This window comes from Stegostoma tigrinum, chromosome 10 (assembly GCF_030684315.1).
Source record: "Stegostoma tigrinum isolate sSteTig4 chromosome 10, sSteTig4.hap1, whole genome shotgun sequence".
Lineage (NCBI taxonomy): Eukaryota > Metazoa > Chordata > Chondrichthyes > Orectolobiformes > Stegostomatidae > Stegostoma > Stegostoma tigrinum.
The window spans coordinates 3,777,195-3,795,942 of NC_081363.1; the positions used below are offsets into that span (position 1 = coordinate 3,777,195).

The 18,748-nt window shown below is 45.0% G+C and overlaps 1 protein-coding gene across 3 annotated transcripts in view; it reads left to right on the forward strand.

The window, feature by feature from the left end:
• Positions 1–14,812, forward strand: part of mthfd1b (methylenetetrahydrofolate dehydrogenase (NADP+ dependent) 1b) — a 99,561-nt gene extending 84,749 nt beyond the window's left edge. For all 3 annotated transcript variants that reach the window (XM_059648917.1, XM_059648918.1, XM_059648916.1), the window contains exons 24-28: positions 275–452; positions 3,965–4,072; positions 4,450–4,602; positions 9,368–9,477; positions 14,571–14,812. In XM_059648917.1, the coding sequence (XP_059504900.1) occupies positions 275–452; positions 3,965–4,072; positions 4,450–4,602; positions 9,368–9,457 (529 nt within the window). In that variant the 3' untranslated portion in view covers positions 9,458–9,477; positions 14,571–14,812. The remainder of the gene's footprint in view (positions 1–274; positions 453–3,964; positions 4,073–4,449; positions 4,603–9,367; positions 9,478–14,570) is intronic.
• Positions 14,813–18,748: the final 3,936 nt, after the last annotated feature.

Genomic DNA, 18,748 nt, shown 5'->3' on the forward strand with positions numbered 1-18,748 from the left:
CAGAATTGCTATCCTCTGAGAGAAGAAATTCTTCATAATAAAAGCAAAATTCTCTGGTTGGTGGAAATCTGAAACAAGCACAGAACTTCAGCAGAAGTGTCACACTGGATTTGAAACATTAACTCTGTCTCTTTCTCCACAGTTGCTGCCACACCTTCTGAGTTCCTCCAGCATTCTGTGTACTTGTGTACTGTGTACATTTCTGTTGCTTAATCATTTTGTGTTTTGATCTGAACCGTGTCTGTGTTACTAGCAGTTCCTTCTTGTTCTATAGAACTGACACTGAGGCTGAGCTCGAGCTGGTGTGCAGCTTGGCCAAGGAGATGGGTGCGTTTGATGCTGTGAAGTGTACTCACTGGGCCGAAGGAGGGCAAGGGGCTGTTGAGTTGGCCCGAGCTGTACAGAGAGCCTCTGAGCAAGACAGCAATTTCAAATACCTGTATCCTCTGGAGGTAAGAATTGACTTTGCTACCTCCTGTCGTCTGTGGGAAAATATCACCTTGCTATGCAGTAACCTGATAGCATTTTAATATAAAGATGCAAGTACTGGAAGAGGGGGAGCTTGCTATGTCCCTGGAATCTGTTCCAACATTCAGTTAGAATTTGGTTGACCTGTATCTTAAGTCTGCAATCCTTCAAAATCTTGTTAATGATCTTGGTTTAGAAATTTCACTCACAACCCTCCAAGATTATCGGTTTTTTTTGGCTGGGAGTGGGGTGAAGAATTGACATTTCTATCTGTGTGAAGAGCGCTTCCTGACTGCCACTGAACTATCCAATTTCTAACATCAAGTTTATGCCCCTCATTCTGGAGTTGCCTTCCACAGAAGCGGGTTCTCACCGTGACCTCCTAATTGTCTTAAAACTATTAGTTAAGCCGCCTCTTCTAGGACCTACAAGCAAACTGCCCTCCTCATTTAAACCTCTTTTAGCGTGACTTCTGCTTTGATTCAATTCTTAGCCTTGACTATTCCATTCTTGAAAGCCAGTTAATGAAGTATGGAAGAGAAGCTAATATTTACACACAGCGCAATTAATTATATAGTTACATATTATAAGCAATCACCTCCTTAACCTAAACAACTCCAGTTTCAACATGTTTCAGAGATAGTAGGAACTGCAGATGCTGGAGAATCTGAGATAACAAGGTGTAGAGCTGGATGAACACAGCAGGCCAAGCAGCATCAGAAGAGCAGGAAAGCCGACGTTTTGGGCCTAGATCCTTTCTTCAGAAAAGGGTCTCGGCCCGAAACGTCGGCTTTCCTGCTCCAAAGATGCTGCTTGGCCTGCTGTGTTCATCCAGTTCTACACTCTGTCATCCCAGTTTCAACATGTGTCCGTTTATTTATTCATGTAAGTACACCCTCTTCCTAGTTAGCAACCCAGTTAGTCAACTAACAGGATTGGTAAAACACACAAACGGGAAAAGAAACCAAAGGCATCCAAAATCAAAATGGGGAGGGGGAGATAATGCTTCCCAGCCTCTTCTGTGCCCACCTATCCTCTGTGTTGGTCAGGTAATCAATCAACCTGTTCAGAGATTCTGTCACACATTGTTCTGGAACAGATGGGATTTGAACCCAGGCCTCCTGGCTCAGTGATAGGGCCGCTGCCAGTGCCCCGCAACAGCCTGCTGTGTCTGTTTACATTTTTCTGTCAAAGGGCTTGGGTATCCTTCTGGCCTCTCTGTGTCTGTTTGTACTGAATCTATAGATTCCTGGCCACTGTGTTTAATGATTATACAATTAATGTGCTCATAAGCATTGAAAGGATATTGTTTATATCTTTGTATTTAGTTTCCCCCTGGATATAGGTACAGGGAGTCTAGAGGCAGCTAGCTGATCTGCCCTGGGTGATGTTGAGCTTCCTCAGTGTGCACAATGTACCACCCATCCAGGCACGAGAAGCAAAATAAGATCATTTGAGAATGTGAAGAACTATAAAATTGCAGATGAATAATTGTACTTTCTAAATATACCAACATTTACGTCATAAAACCAGGCAGCCATATCCAAATGGAACGGCCCTAAAAGCAGGAAGGGAGTTTGAATAATTTCCCCCTTTAGTCTTCAGTTCAGGTTCAGTTCTGGTTCAGAACTTTTCCAAACAGAAATGTGAGTCCTGACCTGACTCTTACAGATGGTGTGGAGATCTTGAGGTTGTCAGGAGGTGGGCCAGTTACACAGAGAACCCAGCTTCTTAATCACATGGATCTTCCAGCCAAACTGATATCTGCCATTGATATAGGATTGGCTGACTGGCAAAAGTCAGAGAGCAAGTGTAAAGGGATCTTTTTCAGGATGGCAGCTGGTGAGTAGTGGAGTTCCACAGGGATCAGTGTTGGGACCACACCTATACAGGTTACACATTAACGATCTAGATGAACAAACTGAGGGCATTGTTCTACGTTTTCAGGTAACACTAAGATAGGTGGCGAGGCAGATAGAGATGAGGATGTGGGGAGGCTGCAGAAGGACTTGAACAGGATAGGAGAGTGGGCAAAAAAAGTGACAGATGGAACACAGTGTAGGAAAGTGAAGGGTTATGCTGTTTTGCAGGAGTAATAGATTATTTACAGTGAAGGGACGACCCTTTAGAACTGAGATGAGGAGGAAATTCTTCAGGTGAATCAATGGGACTCATTGTCACAGAGGGCTGCGGGGGCTAAATCATTGAGTGTACGTAAGACAGATAGACAGGTTCTGAGGAAGGGTCACAGGACCTGAAACGTTAACTCTGTTTTTACCTCCACAGATGGTACCAGACCTGCTGAGCTTTTCCAGCAACTTTGATTTTATTCCTGATTTACAGCATTCGCAGTTCTTTTGTTTTTAATTAGACATAGACAAGTTCTTGATTAGTAAAGGGATCAAGGGTTACAGGGAAAAAGTAGGAGAGTGGGGTTGAGAAACATGTCATAACCACTCTCCCCTACATCAAAGACATTTCCGAAATGACTGCCAGACTACTCGGACCTCTTGGCATCAGGGTAGCCCACAAACCCACCAACACACTAAAACAGCAGCTAATGAACTTAACAGACCCTATACAGACAACAAATAAAACGAACGTCATCTACAAAGTACCTTGCAAGAACTGTGACAAACACTACATTGGACAAACTGGCAGAAAGCTAGACACCAGGATCCATGAACATCAACTAGCCACAAAATGACATGACCCACTATCACTCGTATCCTTACACACAGATGAGGAAGGACACCACTTTGATTGGGGCAACACATCCATCCTAGGACAAGCCACACAGAGACATGCACGAGAATTCCTAGAAGCATGGCATTCCAACCAGAACTCCATCATCAAACACATTGATTTGGAGCCAATCTACCATCCCCTGAGAAAAAGAACAGGAAATGACATCACCAACCCAAGGAAACCTAACCAGATAAATAGAAAGCGGGACATAACACCAGCGCTTCGTCGGAGGCTCACTGATGTTACCTAGAATGGTGACGAAACGTCTGAAAACTAACCTTCCAGCTCAGTGAGCAAACTCACATCCAGGAACATGTCAGCTACGATTGAATGATAGAGTAGACTCAATAGGCCAAATGGTCTTGACTGAGAAGAAGTGCTTGGGTTTTCTGTTCCCTCCAGGTTCCTCCAGCTGAGCGTTGGTACTGGTGACAGACCTTCCGTCCCTGCTGTCAAATATTGTTATTGTTATAATGGGGTGGGGGGAAGGTTAGGAGTAAGACGTAAAGTCTTTGGGGACTTTTCCAGTTGAGCAGTAAAGGAGTAATGCATTCAGATCCTCTGGAGAACCGGTGTATTTACTTCATAAATGGTAGAGTTTGGCCTAACTGCTGGCTTGTTAAAATATCTCTTTATTGGGACCCTGGCAAAGTGGTTGTTGGATGGGTTCAATGGTGTGCCTGTATTTTTAAAACCAGTGCCTATGACTGAAAGTGTATTTTGACTGTCCTCTGCTTGTTTCACATAGCTCCCCATTGTCGACAAAATTCGAACCATCGCCCAGAAAATTTACGGTGCTGCTGATGTGGAGCTGAGCCCTGAGGCACAGAACAAAGTGGAGCTTTACACCAAACAGGTAAGGACGCTGGTCCTTAAGGGTCAGCAGGCTGCGCAAAAACTCTTCACAACCCAGGAAAGAGTCCCCAAGTTAATGAACCAGGTGTGTGTGTGTGTCTGTGCGCGCGCGCGTGTGTGTGTGTGTGTGTGTGTGTTGCAGTCACTCAACCTGGATCTATGGTAATGCATGCCAGTGAGCGAATGTGATTAAAAATGGTTCGTGAAGAGTTATAATACTTTAATCCTGTGGTCCTGGAAAATAGCTTCTGCCACTTAGCTGCCTTTGGTGGGATGAGTAGGGATGGTGGTGAAGGTAGGGTCTGTGTTTACTTCAGCAGTGAGTGAGCGAGTGAAAGTGAACCCGTCAATAACTGGCCTTCTGTCCTTTTCACTCAGGGATTTGCTGACCTGCCCATCTGCATGGCCAAAACTCACCTGTCCTTATCCCACATGCCAGAGAAGAAGGGAGCGCCCACAGGATTTGTTCTGCCAATCCGGGATATCCGGGCAAGTGTTGGTGCAGGATTCCTCTACCCGCTGGTGGGCACGGTGAGTACAGGACAGTTTTCAAAGGTAACTTAGACGTGACATTTATCCCCTGAAATTTAAAAGGGGGTGGGTGATCTGTTCAAGATGTTGAGAATGTTAAAAGCATTATGGAAACATAGAAAATAGGAGCAGAAGTAGGCCATTCAGCCTTTCAAGCCCGTTCCCCCATTCATTCTGATTATGATTGTTCTACTTTTTAAGTGGCTAGTTCCCACCTTTCACTGAGATCCTTTGATTTCCTTTAGCCCTAGGTGCTGTCTTGAAATGATTCAGTATCTTGGCCTTGACTGCTTTCTGCCGTAGCAAATTCCACAGGCTCACTGCTCCCCGGGTAAAGGCATTTCTCCTCTTCTCTGTCCTGAATGGTTTACCCTGTATCTTTAGACTGTGACCTCTGGTTCTGGGCTGCCCTACCATTTGAGAATATCCTTCATGTATCTAACCTGTCTAACCCTGTTTAGAATTTTATGGGTTACCTCGTTCTTCTAAATTCCAGTGAATACAATTCTAACCAATTCACTCTCTCCGCGTAAGTCAGTTCTGTGATCCCAGGAATCGTTCTGGTAAACCTTCTTCATTAGCCAGAACAACCTTCATCAGATAAGAAGATCAAAACTGCACACAATATTCCAGGTGTGGTCTCACCAAGACCCTATATAGCTGCAGCAAGACATTCCTGCTCCTGTACTCAAAACCTCTCGCTACGAAGGCTAACATCCCATTTGTCTCGTTGACCATCTGCTGTACCTGCACGGTTACCTTCAGTGGCAGGTGTACAAGGATGCTGAGGTCTTGTTGTACATTTCCCCTCTTTCAATTTATGGCCTTTTAGACAATAACCTGCCTTCCTGTTTTTGTTGCCAAAGTGAATAACCTTCCATTTATCCAAATCACACTGCAACATCTCCATATCCTCTTCACAGCTCACCCTCCCACCGAGCTTCATGTCATCTGCAAATTTGGAGATGTTGCATTGCATTCCCTCATGTAAATCATTAATATATATTGTGAATTGTTGCAATACCCCACTAGTCACTGCCTGACATTCGGTGGGGAGAAAACTGGTTAATCCCTGCTCAATTTCCTGTCTGTCCACCAGTTTTCTGTCCATCTCAGTACACTACTCCCAATCCTATGTGCTTTATTTTCTTTATTCATTCATGGGCTGAGGGCATCGCTGGTCAGGCAGCATTTAATGCCCATCCGTAATTGCCCAGAGAGCAGTTCAGAGTCCCTCCTAGTGACTTGCTGAATGGCTTACCAGGCCATCCCAGAGGGCAGTTAACAGTCAACCACATTGCGGTGGGTCTGGAGTGACATGTAGGGCACACCAGGTAAGGATGGCAGTTTCCTTCCCTAAAGGACATTAGTGAACCAGATGGGTTTTTCCAACAATTGAAAATGGATTCATGGTCGTCATTAGATTCTTAATGCCACATTCTGTTTTCTTTAATTGAATTCAGATTTGACCGTCTCCCACGGCAGAATTGAACTGTGATCCCCAGAACATTATTGGGGCCTCTGGATTAACAGTCCAGCGATAATACCACTGGGCCATCTCCTCCCTTAATTTCATACGCTAACCTCTTATGTGGGAAGCCTTGTCAAAAGCCTGCTGACAGTCCAAATAAATCACGTCTGCTGTCCTCCCTGATCAGTTCTACTAGTTACATTCTCGAAGAATTCCAGTAGATTTGTCAAGTATGACTTCCTTTTCATGAATTCATACTAACTCTCTCTTATACTGCTGCTGTTTTCCAAGTTTTCTTCCATGCATTGGTGTTACATTAGCGACCCTCTAGTCTGTAGGAACTATTCCAGGATCTAAAGAATCTTGGAAAGTGATCAACTATGCATCCATTCTTTCTGGGCTGCTTCCTTAAGTACTCTGGGACGTAGGACAGGTTCAGTGAAGGAGAACTATTTGTCTGGCACAGGGAGTGTGGAACAGTGTGGGGAGCCTTAAAAATCGAGCCATGCTTTTCAGGAAACTGTTTCTTCACAGCAAGGGAACTGGAGAACAGGAAGTTATCGCACAAAAGCCTGAAGATGCTGGGGCACAATGGAGATTGTGTAGCTTTTTTTAGGGTGTGGGTGTCAAAGGTAGATTCAGAGCAACCTTAACCTATAAGAACAGAAGGGTTGTAACAGGACAGATTGACTCTCTTTTTACGGTGTACATAGTGGAATTTACTTTGAGGGGATGTTTCTTTCATCCACCAGTTACAACACAGAGAGAGAGGAGAGCAGTACTCAAGTAGAAATTATTGTCTCAGTTTCTGTTTTGGAGTTCCAAAGGTCCGCAACTCTTTGAGTTTTTAAAAAAAGTCTAGTCATCTCAGATCTAAGCATTCCCCCTTAAATGGTGTGTCTGGTTGTAAACTCCCCAACGCAAAAGAACATGTTATCTGCATCCAGTTTGTCTGTCCCTTGAAGTATTTTGTAGGTTTCAATAAAATCATCTCTCAGTCTCTGAAACCCTCATGAATACAGGCCCAGTTTGTCCAATCTGTCTCTATAGGATAGCCATTCCATCCCAGTAGCAAGTCTGGTGAACCTCCATTACACTCGACTCAATGACAATAGTATCTTTCCTGAGATAAGGAGACCAAAACTGCACACAGTGCTCCAAGTGTGGTCTGACCAAATTCCTGTACAATTAGAGCAAGACTTCACTACTTCTGCACACTTATCCCATTGCAATAAAGTTTTAACATTCCATTAGCCTTCTGACATCTTGCTGCAGCTACACATTGGCCTTCAGTGACTTGTCCTTTTTTCCATCTACACTGTCCTGCCTGGGATGTGTGCTGTCTTTCAGAACCACACTCTAAGCCCCGCTTACTTGTCCGTTTGCTTTTTGAGGTTTTCCTCCTCGCACTGGTGCTACCATTTGGGCATCACTAACTCTGACAGTCACTGGGCTCCTGCATCTGATTCTGCATTTCAGTGGGTGGTTGCAAATTTGGGTTAGTCCAGCATAACCGACACCCGGGCATTGGGGAGTGGGTAGAATGATGGACTGAGAGCCACTCCTAAAAGCTTGTGTTTAGGTGTTTCATAAATTCAATGTGTTGAGTTTTTTTTTAAACCTGAAATCAGCAGCTCTCTGGTATAGGCTGACGGAAACCGTCTGGGTGCTGACATCGAGAATTGTACACTGCTGCTATCTCACACAGAAACCAGAAAGTAAACCTGTTAATTGTAGCGCCATGCAGTCCCCTGGCACGGAGAGAGGCTGGGCGTGGGAGGAGCTGCAAATTAATTGGCATGAAACAAGAGATTAAGTTACAACGTCAATATTGCAGTGTGCAAGATTGCTGTGAATGGAAGCTCCTGTTTCACTGAGACAGACAGGTAGTGCTGCAGCAGAGATGCTGAAAGGTTTGTTAATTCCATTGCTCAGGGTGACTGAGTGACCCTTGTTGAAGCTCAGGGAAGCGAGGAAGCCAGCTGCCTGCATGGTGATGTGTTTAACACAAAACACTGAGAGCTGAGGTGTCTTTTAGCTGTGGTCAATCTGCAAAGTAACACACTCTGCTCAACAGTTGAGGTACAGCTTAAACGTGGATGTATCTATTCAGCATGAGACTCCTTATTCATCTCCGCCTGAAGCCAATGCAACCAGATCTGCTGTTCCAACCTGCCTTTGTACCTCATAGTTTTTCAGCAGACAAGGACAAAGCTAATTGTGTAATGGACTCCATGTCGTAACAGATGTGTGTATTAAACAGCGAGTGCTGCTCAATTCTTAATCAACACCACTTCCTCGCACACACAGACCTCACCCCACCCTCTCCTAGGTAACCAAACGTGTGGGATACCGAACTGAAGTGCTCATTCCACAGCTGAGGCTGATGTTACAAGGTGTGGGCTGGATTTTTGTTCTTGTGTTTTTTTTTAGTGTTACACTGAGGAGAGACCTGTACTTGCTTTGGAGAGATGGTGGTTTAATCATAATGTCACTGGATTGATAAACCACAGGCTCATATTCATACCCAGGTTCAAACCTCGCCATGGTAGCTATGAAATTTAAATTCAGTTAATAAATCCAAAATTGATTTAATGGTGAGCATTACAAACACCATTAATTGTTGTTAAAAGCCCATCTGATTCACTGAAGTCCTTCTGTGAAGGAAATCTGCTGTCCTTACCCTACGCCACCCACAGCAGTGTGATTAATTCTCATTTGCCCTCTGAGATAGTCCTAACAACCTGGCCTGTTGTAAATAACTGTTCAAACATATCAGGAAAGGAATGAAACTGCATGGATTGGGAAGGAAGAGAAGCAGTGCGACAGATTAAATTGTTAGCCTTTGTTAGCTCTCCTGAGTGATTCCATGGGCAATGAATGGGTAGGAACAAACACTGTCATGCTGGTCATCAAACCACGCAGCCCTTCTATTTTCTTTTTCATTGCATACGGGTGCCCATTTGTTGTCTGTCTCTCATTGCCCCTGAACTGAGGCCATTTCAGAGTCCGCCACATTGCTGTGGGTCTGGAGCACATGTAGACCAGGTGAGGAGACCTTCCCTACAGTACATTAATAAACCATATAGGTTTTTAATGATAATCATTGTTATGGTCAATAAGTTTATTATTTTTTCATTGAAGTTTAATTGGTATGTTCCCGAAACATTAGCCTGTGTTCCTGGATCACCAGTCTAGCAGCATTACCACTGTGCCATCACAACCCACTGGGATTTTCATGTATTTGTACTTCATGATGTACTAAACCAATCTGTGTCTGTATGTGTGATACAGATGAGCACCATGCCAGGACTGCCAACCCGCCCCTGCTTTTATGACATTGATTTGGACCCAGAAACGGAAGAAGTGAATGGACTCTTCTAACCGTGAAATCAAAATCACAGGTAAGTGTTAATATCATGAAAACGCCCCACCTTCCCCTCCAGTGAGATACTTAGGGTCCACACAGCCAGAACTGCAGCAGACTGCCAAGGCTTCCAGGGATTTCAAGGAGAGTTTGTTTATACTGTGGGAGTGAGCTGCAGCAGAATCTAGGATGAACGTTTTTTTTAAACGTGGTGCAAAAGCTTTTCAATTGAGTTCAGAGGAAATCTGACCAGGATTAAAAATGTGTGTAGTCTGTGCGAGGAAAGGAGTTTGCTCAGAGCAGCTAAAAGACTGCATTTCTTCAGTTTGTGAAAACCTGCAGACCATGAGATTTTTGGTTAGAAATCTGAATTGAATCATACTACAGTCATTTGGCCTACAGAGGCCATTTGGCCCATCGAGTCTGCACCAACCCTCTGAACAGCATCTCACCCAATCCCCCGTAACCCCACATTTCCCACAGCTAATCCCACTAGCCTGCGCACCCCTGAACACTACAGGCGATTGAGCATGGCCAATCTACCTAACCTGCACATCTTTGGACTGTGGGAGGAAACTGGAGCACCCAGAGGGAACCCACACAGACACGGGGAGAATGTGCACACTCCACACAGACAGTCACCAGAGGCTGGAATTGAAGCCGGGTCCCTGGCTCTGTGGGACAGCAGTGCTAACCACTGAGCCACCTTGACCTTTATTGCTTATTCAAAGCTAAGGTCTGTGCTCTCAGTTGTGAGTGTTTTCAGGGGAAAAGCTTCACCAGACAGGAACTGAGAAGAAGCATAGAGTCATAGAGTTGTACAGCACAGAAACAGATCCTTAGATTGAACTTGTCCACAATGACCAGATATCCTAAATTAATCCAGCCCAAATTACCAACATTGGACCTGTATCCCACTAAACCCTTCCTATCCATGTACCCATCCAGATACCTTTTAAATGCTGTAATTTTACCAGCCTCCACCACTTCCCTGGCAGCTCATTCCATACACGCACCACCCTCTGTGTGGAAAAAGTTCCCCCTCAGATCCCTTTTAGATCTTTTCCCTCTCACTTTAAACCCGTGCCCTCTAGTTTTGGACTCCCCCACACAGGGGGAAAAAGATGTGACTGTTCACCCTATCCACGCCCCTCATGATTTTATAGACCTCAATAAGGTCACCCCTCAGCCTTTGACACTCCAGGGAATCTGGCAGCTAAACAGTTAAGTGAAATTTACAGATTGGACAAGGAGGAACATTTCTCTGGATTTTGATTCACAGTTACGTGATGCTGTTAGGGAGTAAATAGGTTTTTGTTCTGTTGTGTTTTGCAATTTTTCAATTTGGGTTATTTTTAAATAGCTTGTTATTTACTTTGCAAAATAAACTTCTCCCGTTTTAAAAATTAGCAGAAACCTAGCGATCTTTCGACCTAGGTTTTATTCTGTTATTTGACTTATCTCGTGGTACATCAGTTGAGGTTAGAAAAGGAACCTAAAGAATCTTCAGTTCCCCTATCGTGGGACCTCAACAATTCTTCATTGTGACCAGAGAATAACAGCAGCAACCCTCAATGTATAATTCTGGCCACACTTGAGGAAACATTGAGGCCAAATAACGAAGTTACTGTTGTCTTTATCTGTTTGAGGCTGAGCCCTCTGCTCATTTACCCACCCGCTGTGCTTTCTTCTTCAGTTGCCCACTGGAGCTTGCCTTTTTTCAACTTCACTGAGTAATGTGACTAAGGAGAGAGAATACTTGAGGTAGATTCCCATTGCTTTCTTCATGTGCACTTAAAGGAAATACATTTCACATCCCAAAGGATCCTCCAATCTGTCCCCCGCTAGCTCCAGCTTTCCTATATCTGCTGGTTCTGCCGTTAACCAATGGTGTGTAACAGTGGGCTTCGCACTGTTCCTGTCTCAGACAGAGAAGCTGACCACCCCCTTCACACCCCAGAAAAGATCAAATAATTTTAATTCCCACCGTGAGTTTCTAGATTCTGTAAGCTGGTGTGACAGCCATGTACCTTTCTTGTTTCTGTGTTTTGTTTTGGGGATGTGGGAATTGCTGGCATTCCTTGCCAGTCCTTAATTGCCCCTAATTAAGGTGGTGATGACCCTTTGTCTTGAACCACTGGCAGTAAGTTTGGTTCAAAGACAGTGGTTTGCTTGGATCCCTATCAAGGTAATTAAGAAAGGACACAGGACACATGAAGGGCTGGAGGCCCCGGCGAGATGATATACAGGAGTGACCCATTTGGATTTTACAAAACTCCAACAGCTTCACGGTCACTTTTGGTTATGACTGAGATCAGATTTTAATTTCCAACTTGAATAAAATGGAATTGGGTTTGGGCCTGCCATGGTGGATTTCTCATTCAGGAAACAAGGAAATGTCTCTGAATCACTGGCAGTAGCAACGTGGCAGTCTTCTGCTTTCTGCTGCATCCCCCTCAGAGGGACTCGTACCCTGCATTGGACAATTTGAGAACATTGAGGCACCTTCCCCCTACTTGGTATTCTCCTCCACTCCCTCGGTAGGCCCTGTTTCTTCAGGCAACAGCATGTACATGGGGTGGTTACAAGGCATTTAGCACACTTGCTTCCATTGCTTTGAGTGCAGGAGTGGGGAACCTCGTGTTGAGGTGGTACAGGACATTGGTGGGGCCTCTTCTGGAGTATTGTGTGCAGTTCTGGTCACCCTACTATAGGAAGGATATTAAACTGGAGACACTTTGGAAGAGATTTATCAGATTCTGCCCAAAATGGAGGGCTTGGGTTATAAGGAGAGGCAGGATAATCTGGGACTGTTTTCAGTGGAGCCTAGGAGGTTGAGGGGTGACCTTTATTGAGGTTTATAAAATCATGAGGAGTCTAGGTGGGTGAATGGTGGGTGTTTCTCCCCAGAGTTGGGGATTTCAATACTAGGGGACACTAAATTAGAGTGAGAGTAGAAAGACTTAACAATGACATGAGGGGCAACTTTTTTTTTTAACAGAGTGCTGTACATGTATAGAACGAACTGCCAGAGGAAATGGTGGATGCGAGGACAGTTACAATGGGTAAAAGACGTTTGGATAAGTTCATGAATCAGAAGTGTTTGGAGGAGTATGGGCTAAGTGCGGGCAGGTGGGACTAGTTTAGCTTGGGATGAGTTTGGCATGGACTGGTTGAAGCAAAGGGTCTGTTTCTATGCTGTGTGACTCTATGGCTGTTTTCAGGCAGCAGACGGGTGCAGATTGCTAAGAAGGCATCATTTGAATGACTTCTTTTTCTTGTTATGATTCCTCTTTGAAACAGTGCAGCTGAGCGAGAAGTTAAATTTGTGGGTGCTCCCCTATCCAACATCTTATGGCCTTATCCTAATACCTTGCTCTCGTCAAACCAAGCCCCTTCCTGTTGTCTGAAAAGGAATCAGTCTCTGCAGAAGGTTAGGGTAGCACCATGAAGTGTATCGAGTCTAGTAAACAAGACTGTACAGAGTCAGAGATAGTAGGAACTGCCAATGCTGGAGAATCCGAGATAACAAGGTATGGAGCTGGATGAACACAGCAGGCCAAGCAGCACCAGAGGAGCTGGAAAGCTGACGTTTCAGGTCGGGACCCTTTTTCAGAAACTGTATAGAGTCAAGTGTTTTGAAGATTACGGAGTCATTTTTCTGGTGAATTTTTCTTTATTCACTTGGGGTGAAGGTGTCGCTGGCCAGGCAGCATTTATTGCCCATCCCTAATTGCCCAGAGGTCAGTTAAGAGTCAACCACATTGCTGTGGGTCTAGAGTTGCATGTAGATCAGACCAGGTAAGGATGGCATGAGTGAACCAGATGGGTTTTTCCAACAGTCGACAATGGATTCATGGTCATCATTAGACTCTTAATTCCAGATTCTTTTTTCAATTCAAATTCCACTGCCTGCCATGGCAGGATTTGATCCCAGGTCCCTGAAACACTGGCTGAGCTTCCACATTAATAGTCTAGCGACAAAGCCACTAGGACATTGCCTACCCTATGAGCTCATTTGAGGAGTTGTCAGAATGGGGTGATTGATAGTTTTGATGAGATTGGCGACATGATGAGGCTGTTTGGCTCATTATGCCTGAACTAGCTGTTTGATAGGAAGCCACTTTCTTTCTAAATCCATTCCAAACCATGATAAATGTTGAATGTTGTGATAAGGGTCAGATTAGCTCAGTTAGTCACTGTTCTGCCTCTGTCTAAAAATTGCAGATTCAAGACCCACTCAAGGATGTGCACATGCCATTTCAGTACAGTATTGAGGGAGCCCTGCACTGTCAGATGTACTGTCTTTCAGCTGAGATGATAACTAATGCCCGATGTTATCTTGCCCAGTGAGCTACATGCTTTAAGAGTCAGTGTCACTATCGGCATTTATTCCTAAACAACATCACCAGAAACTTGGAGAGGACATGAACACTGATTTGTGAAGGGCTCTGGCACTCAGATGTCTGGAATGGCACGGAAGGAGAATGTTTAGCCCCATCGTGCCTGTGCTGTCATTTGGTGGAGCCAGCCCATTGTTCCTACTCCCCTGCCCTTTCCCTGTAGCCCTGTGAATCTTGAGATTTATCCAGTTGCGCTCTTTTTAAAATTTGTAGGCCTCCTAAATCTGTATCCAGGCAATAATTCCTGATCATCGTGAGTCTTGTTTGTGTTACATCTCCTTGTGTCACATCTGCATTTTTTTCCCAGTGAGTTAAATCTGCATCCTCTAGTCATCTGACTCTGTGACACTGGCAACATTTTTTCTTTCTTTACTGTAGCCAAGACTCCTCCCAATTCTAAACACCTCTGTTCAAGTTCTGGTGAGGAGTCACTGGACTCAAAGTGTTAACGCAGCTTTCTCCCCACAAATGAGTTTCTCCAGCATTTACTGTTCTTGTTTCAGATCTTAAGCATTTGCATTTTTTGTTTTATTTTCCTCTAATCATGCCTTAGTGCACAGGAAGTTAACAGGAGCAGAATGAGTGTAAATGCAAGCCATTTCACTATTTAAAGTATAATCTCTTCATAATATGAAATATTGAAAATCCAAAATTGGGATTTTCTTGATAGCGAGCTGTTGCTGTGAGCTGTGGTTGGTAATTTTCACAATTTTTCTTTGCCTTACAGTTTGCAAAAGGTTGAAGTTCTCCAAAGATGCCCCAGAGGCCAAGCGATTTATTCAGCTGAGGTCCAAGGTGTGGTTTGAACCTCATATCAAACCCGACTGTGCCTTACCATATCGTGCCTGATCAATGGTGTGCAAGTTCAAAAATTCTAAATCTCACACTGACAATCAGTGCTTTCTGGGTAAAACTCATTGCTGTCATAACTTCTCAAACTCTAAATAAATAACGTGATAGCTTTCCCCAGCCTATGTTGGTTTCAGTGTTTCCACAGACGCAGACACACACACACGCAGACACAGACACACACATTTGCCCCAAATTCTACATATTATGTCTTTTTAGTTTCAAAAAAAGGATGGAGTCTAAAGGACATAGGAGGAACTGCAGATGCTGGAGAATCTGAGATAACATGGATAACGTTTTCTGAAGAAGTGTCCAGACCCGAAAGGTCAGCTTTCCTGCTCCAAAGATGCTGCTTGGACTGCTGTGTTCATCCAGCTCTACACCATGTTATCTCTGGAGTTTAAAGGAACTGGGTTCAATCCTGGACCCCAGTTCAGGCAGGAGAGCTCCTGCCAGGTTGTAAATGCCACTTAAACGTTGCTGTTGCATCTGGGAGCACATTCTCGGTATTTACCACCCTTTGAGTGAAGCAATATCTGGATTCTAAACTTTTCATCATTTTCAAATCTGTCCATGTCATTGTCCTTCTCTATAAACCTCTCCAGCTACACCACGCCCTATCTGTGTCACCTCCTCCAGCCCCTATACCCCCTCCCCATCTCCTGTAACTTCCTCCTCCAGCCCCTACACCCCTCCCTATCTCCTGTAACTTCCTCCTCCAGCCCCTACACCCCTCCCTATCTCCTGTAACTTCCTCCTGCAGCCCCTATACCCCCTCCCTATCTCCAGTAACTTCCTCCTCCAGCCCCTATACCCCCTCCCTATCTCCTGAAACTTCCTCCTCCAGCCCCTATACCCCCTCCCTATCTCCTGTAACTTCCTCCTGGAGGAACAGCGGGATCTTGGTGTTCAAGTGCATAGCTCCCTCAAAGTTACCACCCAGGTGGATAAGGTTGTTAAGAAAGCAAATGGTGTTTTGGCTTTCATTAACAGGGGGATCGCGTTTAAGAGCCACAAGGTTATGCTGCAGCTCTACAAAACCCTGGTGAGACCACACTTGGAATATTGTGTCCAGTTCTGGTCGCCCTATTATAGGAAAGATGTGGAGGCTTTGGAGAGGGTGCAAAGGAGGTTTACCAGGATGCTGCCTGGACTGGAGGGCTTGTCTTACGAGGAGAGGTTGACTGAGCTCGGACTTTCCTTTCTGGAGAGAAGGAGGAAGAGAGGTGACCTGATTGAGGTGTACAAGGTAATGAGAGGCATGGATAGAGTCGATAGCCAGAGACTTTTCCCCAGGGCAGGATTGACTGCCACGAGGGGTCATAGTTTTAAGGTGTTAGGAGGAAGGTATAGAGGAGACGTCAGAGGGAGGTTCTTCACCCAGAGAGTTGTGAGCGCATGGAATAGTTTACCAGCGGTAGTCGTGGAAGCGGAGTCATTAGTGACATTTAAGCAACTGCTGGACATGCACATGGACAGCAGTGAATTGAGGGGAATGTAGGTTAGGTTATTTTATTTTGGGATTAGGATTATTCCACAGCACAACATCGTGGGCCGAAGGGCCTGTACTGTGCTGTACTTTTCATGATCTATGTAGCCCCTATACCCCCTCCCTATCTCCTGTAACATCCTCCTCCAGCCCCTACACCCCCTCCCTATCTCCTGTAATATCCTCCTCCAGCCCCTGCACCCCCTCCCTATCTCCTGTAATATCCTCCTCCAGCCCCTATATCCCCTCCCTATCTCTGTCACCTCCTACACCCCCTCCCTATCTCCTGTAACATCCTCCTCCAGCCCCTATACCTCCTCCCTATCTCCTGTAACATCCTCCTCCAGCCCCATGCCCCATACCCCCTCCCTATCCCCTGTAACTTCCTCCTCCAGCCACTACACCCCCTCCCTATCTCTGTCACCTCCTACACCCCCTCCCTATCTCCTGTAACTTCCTCCTCCAGCTCCCATACCCCCTCCCTATCTCCTGTAACTTCCTCCTCCAGCCCCTACACCCCCTCCCCATCTCCTGTAGCCTCCTCCTCCAGCCCCTACACCCCCTCCCTATCTCCTGTAACTTCCTCCTCCAGTCCCATACCCCATCCCTGTCTCCTGTAACTTCCTCCTCCAGCTGATCTGAGATTGCTCTAATAACGATCTGATTTTATAACCACGATAGACACAAGTCAGGAGTGTGAGGGAATTTTTGTTTTTAAATTCATTCACAGGATGAGGGTTTCACTGGCTAGGCAGCATTTATTGCCCAGAGGGCAGTTAAGAGTCAAGCACATCGCTGTGGGTCTGGAGTCACATGTCGACCAGACCAGGTAAGGATGGCAGTTTCCTTCCCTAAAGGGCATTAGTGAACCAGATGGACTTTTCCCCCACAATGGATTCATGGTCATCATTAGATTCTTAATTATAGTTTCTTTTTAAAAACTGAAGTGAAATTCCACCATCTGCCATGGTAGGATTTGAATTAGGGTCCCCAGAACATTATCTGGGTCTCTATGCTAACAGTCCAGCAATAATACCGCCAGGCTATCATCCCTCCTTGGAAATATATCACTGTTCCTTCAGTGTCACTGGGTCAAAATCCTGGAATTCCCTTCCAGGGGACATTATGGGTCAACCTACAGCATATGGACTGCAGCAGTTCTAGAAGGCAGCTGATCCCCACCTTCTCAGGGGCAACTAGGGATGGGAAATAAATGCTGGGCTCATCCACCGATACCCAGGTACAAGTCAACAAAAAAGTAACATCTGCCATGTGCCTTCAGTTGTCTGAACCCCAAGCTGCAAGATTGCCTCCCAACACCTCTCTACCCCACTCTCCTCCTTTGAGACTCTGCCTAAAACCTACTTTGATCAAACCTTTATTCTCCTGTTCTTGTGTGGTTTGGTATTAGATTTATTTTATAATATTCCCATGAAGCGCCTTGTTAGGTTAAGAGTGCTACTTAAATTGTAGATTGGAGCGACTGGGCTTGTATACACTTGAGTCTAGAAGGATGAGAGGGGATCTGATTGAGCCGTATGAGATTATTAAGGGATTGGACACTCTGGAGGCAGGGAGCATGTTTCCGCTGATGGGTGAGTCCAGAACCAGAGGACACAGTTTAATAATAAGGGGGAGGCCATTTAGAACAGAGTTGAGGAGAAACTTCTTCACCCAGAGAGTGGTGGATATATGGAATGCTATGCCCCAGAAAGCAGTGGAGGCCAAGTCTCTGGATACTTTCAAGAAAGAGATAGATAGAGCTCTTAAAGATAGTGGAATCAAGGATTATGGGGATAAGGCAGGAACAGGATACTGATTGTGGATGATCAGCCATGATCATAATGAATGGTAGTGCTGGCTCCAAGGGCCGAATGGCCTACTCCTTCACCTATTGTCTATAAATGCAGCGACCCTCACTTGATGCAAATTCATTTTGGTCTTTGGGAGCTTGCTGTGTAATTGGCTGGCAGCTCAGATTGTGCCATTAAGCACCTCGCCAAGCACTGCAAAGTCATCAGGAACATCCTTCGCTGCTTTCTAGCAGCTTTTACATAGATAGGTTAGAAATTCTGACTCACTAACTTCTGCATTTTCACAGTAAATGATTGCCTCAGTCACGGTGTGTTTTAATCTGAAATGTTGTTAATTCGCAACCAGAGAGCACAGCTGTCTCAGGTTCTGATTGTGCTGTAAAACGAAAGCCTTTTAATTTAACTCCCATTAGATTATAACAGCATGAGATGATACTTTTATCCCCAACACTGAACTTCAGTGAAGCAGTTTGAAATTGACATTTACAAATACCACAGGAGAGACTTTGACATGGAGCGGCCATGATCTTATTGAACAGTGGAACAGACACGATGGGCTGAATGGCCTGTTTCCTTTCTGTTGTCATATGGCAACGTTGCTGCTCAGGCACTGCAGAGGCCCAGGGCTAATGATCTGGAGTCACCAAATCTGTCTACCCAGTGTTAAGTATATTTACAACCCACTGGGGTAGAGAATTCCAAACTTGCACGCCCCTGAGAAACGTGATGGGAGTACAGAATTCAAACATTGAC